This window comes from Phoenix dactylifera, chromosome 11 (genome assembly GCF_051530095.1).
Source record: "Phoenix dactylifera cultivar Ajwa chromosome 11, Ajwa_hap1_PhDact_Kaust_v1.1, whole genome shotgun sequence".
NCBI classification, from domain to species: domain Eukaryota; kingdom Viridiplantae; phylum Streptophyta; class Magnoliopsida; order Arecales; family Arecaceae; genus Phoenix; species Phoenix dactylifera.
The window spans coordinates 27,415,857-27,427,396 of NC_143200.1; the positions used below are offsets into that span (position 1 = coordinate 27,415,857).

The 11,540-nt window shown below is 36.8% G+C and overlaps 1 protein-coding gene across 1 annotated transcript; it reads right to left on the reverse strand.

The window, feature by feature from the left end:
* Nucleotides 1-1,124: 1,124 nt before the first annotated feature.
* On the reverse strand, nt 1,125-6,888 carry LOC103702406 (protein CLAVATA3 INSENSITIVE RECEPTOR KINASE 5-like). Its single transcript, XM_008784838.5, has 11 exons — nt 5,935-6,888; nt 5,715-5,847; nt 5,489-5,560; nt 5,239-5,382; nt 5,055-5,126; nt 4,898-4,957; nt 4,339-4,436; nt 3,301-3,450; nt 2,843-3,184; nt 1,915-2,294; nt 1,125-1,703 (listed from the first exon to the last, which is right to left on the reverse strand). Exons 1-11 carry the CDS (start codon nt 6,035-6,037, stop codon nt 1,383-1,385), a joined length of 1,875 nt encoding a protein of 624 aa, XP_008783060.2. The 5' UTR covers nt 6,038-6,888; the 3' UTR covers nt 1,125-1,382.
* Nucleotides 6,889-11,540: the final 4,652 nt, after the last annotated feature.

Consider the following 11,540-nt stretch of genomic DNA (forward strand, 5'->3'; position numbering starts at 1 on the left):
ATGTGTTTCTTTTTTTTTTTTTTTTGTACAGAATTTTTTGCTTCTTTACTTTGAGCTCAATCCTAGGATTAGATCCATGGTAGGAATGTTTTTGGATCGCGCTAGTTTCGGAATCTTCTAGTTAATGTTCTTACCTATTATTTAGATATCTCAAGAGATGTTGTCTAATGAGACTACTGAATCCTTGTAGAATTAAATCATATCGTTGGATGGTAAAGGTTAATTTCATCTACTTCTATATCCTTCTAGCCACCAAGACAACATAAGAACTGTGCCTACAGTTCTCCACCATACTCTTTCTGTTTTCCTACGAAATAAACTTGATGATTACTTAAAGTTTGCAGCGGAAGGCAATCTTCGATACGAGACATGCAGCCCTAATCTTTTTTCCTTACACCTCTCCTCTTTCCAGTTTGTCTATTTTACGATAGGTCAACTTCACTCAGTTGGGCATGGTAGTTAGCGCAAGTTTTCCTTTCCATCTACTTCCACAGAGCTAGATTCCATCCTGGCAGGCCCTGCTAGAACTTTCTTATTAATGAGTTTCTTTGTCAACCAACCCCCTAAGTAATTCCGACTTTTTGATTTTAGGATCCCTAATTGCCAATCAGTGAGGTGAAGTAGAGCCATATCATGCCTGCCTCTCTTCGTCTTCTGTTCTGCAAATCTACAAACTATAGTTATCGAGCAGCTAGCGAGAAGAGAGAAACGTGATGACTCGATGTCCCTAAAAAAGATAGTGGCATCTACCTTTTTGCTTTTTTTTTTAAAAAAAAAAGAGCAGTAAATGACTTTCAAACAGAACAAAAAAAAGCCATATAGAGGCAATAATAGCACGATCAATCTGAGATGCTTAAAACCAAATGAGAGCAAACAAAGCCTTTCTCAAGCAAGCATCATTATGACTAATTAACCATCTATCGTACAACAGGTGCAACTTCAACTAGCTATATTTGCCCAGTCAGCCCTTTGAAGCCCCAGGCAACATCTTCTAGATCTTGATCAGGGATTTGGCAGCAATAAGCACTGGAGCACTGCAGCTGGGAACATTCAGTCTTTGTGCTGCGGCATCTCTGCTTCAGCTTAAAGAGGATATCCATCCACACAATGAATCTAAAGCTGTATTTGCTGCTAAAGAAGGAACCAAATTGCTTACAATTTCCCTTTATATGATTCAATTACATCACCTATTCCTTTGTCACTGAATTGTCATGATTCATACTAATATCAAGCTATTTTATACAAAATGCTCATGATCCATTCACATTCTTCAATACTCCCATCAAGACTGACTTAAACTACCTCAATAGCCATCGCCAAATATAATGGCCCTGATATGTACAGTACAAAACTGAATTATTTATCTCTTTGTTATCAACTAATTACCTTGGCCCGGATAGCTCCATTGCTTGGACAAGCAGTGAGGAGTCATCAGTCAGGTCAGAGTAGCGCTCCGACGAGGAGAATTCAGGCATCTTGAACTTGTGTGCCTCGACTCTCTGAGAGGCCTCCCATCTCTCTGCAAGTCCATCACCTTCGAGCATGCGGACCACCTCGGACATCTTGGGCCTCTGGCCTGGCAGATACAGGGTGCACAAGAGTGCCACTTGGACCATCTCTTCGAGCTCGATCCGATCGTAGTCATTCTTCAAGTCCTTGTCCACAAGCATGTCAAGGTTCTTTTCTTGGTGGATCTTCTTCACCTGAAAAGTTAAACAGGCAGAGAGCATTTCTTACATGGTGATTGAAAGCATAACAAGCTCATGGTATCCTATCAAACAGCCATTTCAGCTGTACTACGAGGGATCAAGCATTCTGCTTATACACAAAGGTGGACCAAGGATGATGGATGAATACATAATTATCTAAGAGATAAATGATCTCAGCAAAACAGAGCTTGTGCAGTGTGCTTACCCAATCAAGCATGGCTCCTTTCTGGTTTGCTGCCTTGCCAAATTCCATTGCTCTTAGACCAGTAATCAGCTCAAGGAGAAGAATTCCAAACCCAAAGACATCAGTTTTCTCGGAAGACTGGCCTGTTGAGAGATATTCAGGAGCTATATGCCCAACAGTGCCCCTTACAGCAGTAGTGACGTGGGAGTCCCTGTGATCAAGAAGCTTGGCAAGCCCGAAGTCTCCTACGACAGCCTCACAGTAGTCATCTAGCAATATATTAGCAGCCTTGACATCTCTGTGAATGATCTTGGGATCGCACTGCTCGTGTAGGTAGAGCAGACCCCTTGCAGCACCCAAAGCTATTCTCTTCCTAGTGCTCCAATCCAATGCTGGTTTTGCTGAAACAAATAAGAAAGAACTCAAAGATTTAGGCTACTCTCATTTATCTGAAATCGGTAATAAAGTCATAGTCATTTTGTACATGCATGGTCAAGCTGTTATAAGACTACCTTACAGCATCCTATTGGATGCTAGAACATGATGACCTTATTTAATCATAAACTTTCATCCATCATTCTCTATCATCCAATCTTATCTAAATTATCTTTAGGAGAAAGGCATCGACTCTTACGATTTGTTTACCGGTATACAGCATGTCTAATGTCAAAAAATTCAAATTTCTCATCTAACACCATTTTCACCATTCTGCTCAAATGAAGCCATGGTATATATAGTTATGGCTTCCAAAATCTCGACGACTGCCATTATCCTATGCTGTAGATAGTCCCTAATAAGAACCAGTATGTGAAAAGGTTCAAATTTTTTTAAGATTAGATTCACCGTTTACAGTAGATAGTCCTACAACATCTGATTTCCTCTGGATAACCATTTATCTGCTATAAACAAATCATGGTATACTGGCTATAGCTTAGGCACCATATTCTACCTTTGAGTCGGGAAGCAACGCTTCCATTAGACATGTAAGGATACACAAGAAGCCTCTCTGTAGTAGTCATGCAAAATCCATACAGCCGAAGTAGGTTTCTATGCACTGCCAGGCTTATCATCTCTACTTCAGTCTGGAACTGGATCTCGCCACCTGCAGCGTTTCCATCCTTCAGCCTTTTAACTGCTACCAATGTTCCATCTTGTAGCTGACCTTTGTACACATTTCCGAAGCCACCTTTTCCTAGTATATTTTTGCTGCTAAAATTATTTGTTGCAATCTGAAGCTCTCTAAATTGGAACCTTTTCAGATTTCCGAGACATACTTCCTCGTTGTGTTGATCTGAAAAGTGACATCGTGCTAAGTTCAGATGAAGGATTAACGTACAAATTTGTCATGATTTCAACTGAAGAGCGAGAAATGACAGTAGCTTTTGTTTGTCCTAGACTTTCACTTACCATTTACATCGAAGAAGATTTGTTGGTTACGTCTTTGCCTCCACCAAAGAAATAGTCCAAATCCAAGGCTAAGTAAACAGATGCTTCCAAGACTGGAAACAAATGCAATCATGACTTTGTGACTTTTGGGTCTTCCCGTGGTTGGAGAGCCTTGGGAGAAAACAGAATGAAGGTCAAAATTATGGCAATGATAAGCCCAAGCAGTACAAAAGGTGTTCAAGCATGACAAGTACTTTCAAGAACAATAACTAGAAAGTAAAAGACCTAATAGCAGCAACTTGAGAATATTTGGAATAATGAGATAGTTGTAAATAACCATTGAATGAATATATTTATGCACAGGAAAGAATATGGAAACAAATCTGTAGAAGAATAAAAGATGAAACCCAAAATCAAACATGGTAAGAAATCGACTATAGCAGCAAATTCTGTCTTATAAATTGCAGAATGATGGTCATAACACTTCTCTGGGGAATTTGGTAGCAAAGGACAGCAGGATGTCCAACTAATGTCCAGATCTGTCCAAAATCTTTTCAGGCAATGAAATAGTAACTATTAAAGTGCAAGAGCTATTCAGGACTCTAACAGCTAAAAACACATTAATTTCCATGTCCAATCTATTTCAGGTATCAGTACTGACCCATGAACAATTACTCTGTGAATTTAGATGGCCTGGCAGAAATATATATATTGGTGCAGTATCAAACTGTTTGGTACAGCACAAGAGCTGATGATAATGGAAGAAGCAAAGATTAGGACTAGGAGGAGAGAGGAATTCATGAATGATTCCTGGCAAAGCATATTGCTGACCACCAAATTCGCATGATAATGTTCTCATTCGGCATCGTGAGCCAGGATTTTGGAATTATAAGATCTCCACCAATGTAAACTGGCGGAATTTCAAACACAAACAAATGTCACAAATTATCAGAAGGAAATTAACCATGATCGTATGCCAAATGTCGATCCCATTTAGCCAAATAACGGATTTTATTCAGAAAATTTTTAAATGCAAAACTGTAGAGTTAGAATCAGTACTTTGCGAATTATTCAAGTTGAAGGAGATTGGCATAGGCACTGTCCCATAGCATTCTTGCTCCAAACCGGTGGCACAGATTAAAGGATTCCCGACGATGCTGCAGTGAAATTAAACATAGATTTAAGCTCAGATCATATTTTTTTTAGCACACACGTGAGGGAGAAAAAATTGCAAGAGCACAACATATTAAGCATGAAACGTGAAGCCGAATCAAATGCCTGCTGTGCTAATCAGTCTTGCCCCTAGACCCCTGTAGGGGAAAGCATGATGGTTTATCGCTCATTTATGCGATAATTAAATGAAGGTCTGGCTGTGACAAAGGACAAAGCTCTTAACAGGTAGGAACTAAATCGACGATAAATAATTGGGCTAGTCTTGATGGTATCTTTATGAATAACATGCCTTCATTTAGGTTATAACTGTAGGAACTTGTCGATCAGTTTAAGAACCCTGATCAACAGAGTGTGCACTTACTACAGAGAATCTAACTCTCAGAACAGCAATGAAATCTATATAGAAATATCATAAAATCTAGATTAAGGAAGGGGAAAGATTTACTTGAATGTTCTAGCCGGAAACCGGGGTATAGGACCACTCAAATTGTTATAAGACAAGTCCCTGAAACATGGAAACCAGAGAATCCACTCCTTCAGCTACAAATGGCCATAAGAGAAAGAAGTTGCTTAACCTCGAAGAGAGAAGCCAAGAGCCTTACAGAAAAGCAAGTTGAGTGATATTAGCCAAAGACATGGGGAATGATCCCGACAGACTGTTATTGTTGAGCCTCCTGCTCTCCCCCAAAGAAATGAAAAGAAAAGGAATTAGTAAGACATCGACCCACAATTCAGAAGTTTAACTCCAAAAAAAAAAATGAAAGTTTTCTGTTTATCTCCACTTACAGGTATTGGAGGTTTTTCAAGTTGCCTACTGAGGAGGGAATTTCGCCAGAGAAGTAGTTGTTAGAGAGATCAAGTGTGCGAAGCTTTGAGAGCTTCCCTATCTCTGCTGGTAGTACTCCTGATATGTTGTTGTTCTGTAGAAGCCTGCACAAATATTCTCCACACCCAGTGAGAGACAACTCCTACCAAGGTGTGCTCAGGGAAAGAAATTGAAGAGAAGAAAAGAGAAGAGCATATTTGAAAAACTTACACAATCTCAAGGTTGGTCAAGTTTCCTATGCTTGGGGAGAGTCTACCAGATAAATTCTGGCTTGGAGTTCCCCTGCAACAATGCCATCAAAAATAGTTCAAAACCTCCTTTCCCACTTCCTCCCTCGCTTAAAAAGGATTAGGTGCCAAACCAAGTAGAGTGAATCCATTTTGTCTCTTAACATGATGAAAAATAGAGAGGAAAAAGGGAGGTGATGGGGATTTACAGGCCAGTGACTAAGTTTTGAGGTGAGCATGTCACCATAGTCCAGCTGCAAGGATCAACAGAGTCCTTGTCCCAGTTCTCAAGAACATTATGTGGATCCTTCAGAAAGGCTTTTAGACCCATCAAAGCTTGCACTGGAACAGAAAAGCAATGTTAAAAGAAAAAGTCTCTCTCTCTCTCCCTTCATTGAAGATAAGGAGGGGAAGAAAAGGAGATGCTACCTTCAAAGTTGACACCTTTAGGTGAGAGGATAGCAGTCGCAGAAGCCCAGGACCAGAAGAAGACCATCCAAAAGACCAAAACTTTGCCCTTCTTTGCTCCCATGGAACTCACAGGCTCCCAAGAACAGACACCAATATAGGGAAAAAAATACAGCCTGTGAGTGGCTTTGAAGCTTGCAGGGGCCGGTTTTAATGGAGTCAGTCGATCAAGTCATTAATTAGCTCTCGCTCTCTCTCTCTCTCTCTCTCTCTCTCTCTCTCTCTCTTTCCCCTTCACTTCTGATTGTTTCGTGACTTCTGTGATCAGAACAAGCAGGCAGCCTTCGTCATGACTCTCTTATGCCAGGCACCATGACAAAGGCCACAGGCTTTGGTGCCTTGGTTGTATGAAAAGAAGAAAAGAAGAGGGAGAGCAAACATGCCGGCCACTGGTTTTTGGCAGAATAAGGGAAGTGGGTATAAAAAATAGAGAAATCTAAGAAGCTAGCAGTTAGTAGTGCCATGAAAGTATTATGCTTCAAAAGAATCAAAAACAGAAAATTCCTTGGTGGGTCAGTGGAATCGCTTGTTTGGAAAGTGTGCTTGGGGGAATTTCATGGCAGATTAAATAGTGATGAGAAGATTTATTTTCTTGGAATAAGCTGGATATGTTATTTGTGTAAGAAAGAAAGAAATCAGAATTCCTCTGCCATTTTGAGCGTAAGCATGGAAGACTATAAAACAAATAAGCGAAGTGCAAATATTATAATAAAACCACTTGATCGAAGCATGCTTAACTTGTATAAATAAGACTCGCATTAGAATACGAATGAATGCTAATGATAATGTCGCAAGAAAAACAATTTTAGATGGACCCCAAAGGGTCCATATGATGCAATGCAACCATCTTCTCCCCGATTGATTCAGTGTAAAACAAGATTTTTTATTCGGTCCATGTAACATTTTTTTTTTTTTGACCAAGGAGGACATGCAAAGGTGGTCCAATAATACAACGGTCACATCGGACCTATGATTATTGAGGCACCATCTATGGTGACATGATCTCCATCACTAAGTTAAATTAATGCAATCAAACAAGATATGCCCATCTATCAAACAATTCATACGTAACATGAGACCCGAAAAACATCTAAATACAATCGCATCCAAAGGACACTAAGAGCAGATATGTTTCAAACATAAATAAAGAAACTGTGGAAGAAGAACAAGAACAAGAAGGTAAAGGGTGGAAGCAAGAGATAAAGGAAAAGAAAATAACAAAAGGACAGTGGTTTTGCTCTTGGAATCCAACATTCCATGGGTTCGCCCATTCTCTGATATGGTTGGAATCTTGAGATGCGTGTGGAAGCACAGATCTTTGTCGGGCTCTCCTTTGTTTCATTTCCCATATCACAGCAATATTGTTTAACGTGGAACAGTAGGAAATTATGTCAGGGGTTTGTGTGTGTGTGGGGTTTACGTTGCTTTCTCGAGTCTCCCAACGCAAACCCTGCCATCAGCACATTCACACGCCTCGCTGGACAAGACAGCAGGTTGTCGAATTTACAGTAAAACGAATCAGAGATGCAGAGGGGAAGAGAGAGAGAAGAAAGCAAAGCATTCAAAAGCAAAAGGTGGCAGCTCTCTCTCTTTTATTCATTCCTTGTCTCTCTCCTTCTTTTTCACGTATCCACATGCAGGGAGGCAGGTTAATACTTTGATGTAGATTTGTGAAGCAGCCAAGATATTATGAGATCTCAGTTGATATAAATTTCAATATGTTGGCAGCTTTATTATTATTGAAATATTTATTTAAGAACCTTTGTTGGTATTTCAATCTTGTTTTCGTATTGATGAAAATTTTTCAATGTATCTGTTTATATTAATCATTATAGTAAAAGATCAAAGTGGGTGAGCTTTTTCCCACATAGGGACAAAGTTGATCCTCTCCGGATCCCACAAAAGCCTCGAACACTTTCTCTAACATAGTAAGGGCCAAAATATCACCAACTATTTGTTGATGGTTGATATTGATTAAAATGGAGATATAGGCAATTTTTGTTTCCAAATAAAAAAAAATATTTATTATTCTATAATCTACATATATATTTTTATTATAAATACATCTAAAAAAATTAAAAAATAATAAATTGGTCCAAGTGATTGACCACTTACAAAACCACCCAATTTCCATCCTTATTAGTTTCTTTGCAAACTCGGTCTCGAAAGCAACTAATTCCTACCAATATAAGTGATCACTTTTTTGGTCAACCAGATAATTTAAATTAAACAAAAATAGATACATTCATGGAGCTAGATAAATATTATAAAACCAGATAAAATGATTGGCAGAGGATAGTGATCACTTCTTCTAGATAATTTATCTTATCTTGAAGAATTTTCCAACTCCTAATCTCTCACCACTTTTTTCCAAACCATCTCCTTCTCACCTTAACTTCAAATAATTTAGGGCCTCAATGGAAGATTTTTTTTTATTTGGTTAATTTTCTAAAATAACTATCTAACTGAAAGCTCTCTGTCAAGGAAAATGGATGAATGAAAAAATGAGGGCTTTATTTCAAGACTATTGTTTTCAACAAGTAAAGCTAGGAATAAACTAAACCACCTTTTTTTCTTGCAATACCTATTCTCATCATAAGGAAGTTCGATATTATGATGATATCAAATACTGTGACCAACCAAATAAAACCAGCCAAGCCGGGTTCAAAAGAACCTGGCTCATTGCACATATGACAGATTTTTTGTAATTTTTTGATATGGTTTATTTTGGATCATAATAATATCATATGCTTCTTCAAAAAGGAGTGAGAAAAAAAAAATTCCATGTTTCCCTGGACTACCAAGACTCAGTTGCTAGATATTTGGCACGGTGCACTTTTGTTATGGAGATAACTGAACTATTTATTCCTCCCCACCCAATGGGCAATCGGCATTCCAAACGGTTGTCCTATTGGAATACTATTGGATTTATTTCTGAAAATGAAAACTTTATCACATAACAATGAAACTAAACTCAATCCCCTCTCCTGCATCCAAATCCCACATCTGGTGAGATCATTTCTTCTCTCCATCCAAACTAACTTCTCTCTCTTATTCTCCTCTATCTTCCCTCTAACAACCTTATTCACCTCTAATCCCTATCTCCCATTATTTTATTTTATATATATATATATATATATATATATATATATATATATATATATATATAAAGGGAGAGGGTGAACCAGAATCCGATGGCGCCGGATCTTCAACTTGGATCCAATCAAGTAAAATCAGTAAATGGGGTCAATATTGATATTTCAGCTGGTGTATATCATTGATTATCTCCAAATAATATAATAAAAAAAATTATATTATTCGAAGACTCCTAACCTATGCATCTAGTGGTTAGAAAATGAGCAAATTACATAGCATATATAATACAATACCATTTTTGACTATTCTTGCATAGGCTAGAGTTTTTTAAATGACATGAATTTGGGTTTGTAAAAATAGTAGATTAAATTCGGCAATTTGGATTATCAGTTTTGAATCATTATTTTCCTATTTCAACTAACCAGATCCAATTGCAAATTTGATTGGCAAGATCATTCCCCCCCCCCCCCCCCCCCCCCTCCTCTTTCTTTATATATATCGATTATATTCCTTTCAAAAGAAAATAATATCTACTCTTCTAATGGGATATATGGATCAAAGGTCCACACCATTAGCGATGATTTATACCACTAAAAATTTGTAGAAACTAAAATTCATATATTTCAATGATTTCTATATATACATACATACGTACGTACTTACATGCAAATATATATATATATATATATATATATATATATATATATATATATATATATATATGTTCTAATTTATTTTTAAATTAAACGATCATTATTATTATATGCCACAACTCACCAGACTAAGGCTAAGCATTATGTGAAGAAAGAAGAAACGGAGATATCATTAGATTATACATCTACTACTACGTTGCAAGATGTTGTTTTTGGGTCAAATTAAAAAGGGAGTCAAAAAAGGAGAGCAAGCACTAATTGGTAGCCGAAAGAGTGGTGCATTATTATGCTCATGCAAGTTGGTGGGGATCCAATTGAAGGAATGAGCTACTTTTTTCCCCCATGTTGGAGCCTAAAGCCGCATCCAATGAATGTTTTCGCCCAAGTTGTGTTACAATAAAAGCTACCATATTTTTTTTGACGCTCCTTGGGTACCATATTTGTCCCTCAATTTCAGACGCAGGCCATCCCGAGATTCCTTCTTCTAATCACCATATAAATAATAGCTAGTTTTCTACATGAAGCTTATTATTTTAATGCCTCGAACTTATTATCCAAGTTTTATTTTTTTATAAAAATACATCCATATGATATGGATTGATGCTTGCCTATTGGTTAGGTAGCTAGAAAAGCATGTTGCCATGACAAGAGTGATGGAGAAAAAAGTTCTAAACGTTTCTAAGTGGCATCGATGCCTTTTTTTTTAGCTTGCTAGGTGAAAGCATCAGCCCATAGTTTCAAAGTTTAACGCCGCCTGGAATCTAAAGCTTCATTTGGAAGCAAAAATAAAAGAGAATATTAAAAGTCACCTAATCCAGTTATTCCATTTTTCCTAGTCAAAGACTCGTCCAAGTACTTCAATTAAATCACTTTTCAGAAAGGCCAAATAGGTACTGCTGAAAATTTTTTATACATACATATATATATATATATATATATATATATATATATATATATATATATATATATATATATATATATATATATATATATATATATAAACCATTTACTCCACTTAATTTAGGAATAGATTATTCTACCACGTAGAATGAATGGAGTAATATAATCGTGGAAGAAAAAGATGTATGAATAAATTAATCTATTTAATAATTCTTAGTTAACTTATTTTGCTTCCGCAAGCAGCCTAAAAATATATGTATATTTTGACTTGCATTTTCTTAAGACTAATTTAGTTCGTAGGAAGAATTTTTTCTTACTTCAATATTTTTCTTAGAAAGATGATTTTTAGAAATATGATGCCTAAAAAAATGGTTTCGATATGTTTATTTGATCATGAAAAAATGGCAGGTTTTAGAGTGGCTTATATTTAATTAGTCGAGTATCTATTTTCTTAGAAAAGTTGTATGAAATATCTATTATACTCTTAATAAAGAAAAAGATTTTACCTATGGATTTTGATGGCTTAAGAGTACTTTTTTTTTTTTTAAAGAAACTCTAATTTTCAATTAGTGGAATTTTTTTTGAATCTTATTTCTCATATTTTCATAAAATATGAGAAAAACAAAAAGTATTTTTTATTTTTATATTACCACGCTTTTTCTCTATTTTTTTTTATGGACCAAACGAATCTCTCTAGGAGAAGCTTTTCTCAAAGTAAACATGATTTGAGCATCCTTTTGACGAGCAATGCATTTGAAGGGTACATATAAATAATTTTTTGCCAAAAGTAAGTCAAGCATAAATTCCTTTTAGTCCACTGGTGTCCCTTGGAATGTTGAGGGATCACGTCACTGCTCTAATAGCAATCTACAACCCTTCAGCAATAAGCTTCACCTTTTTCCTCAGATATCCATGTCA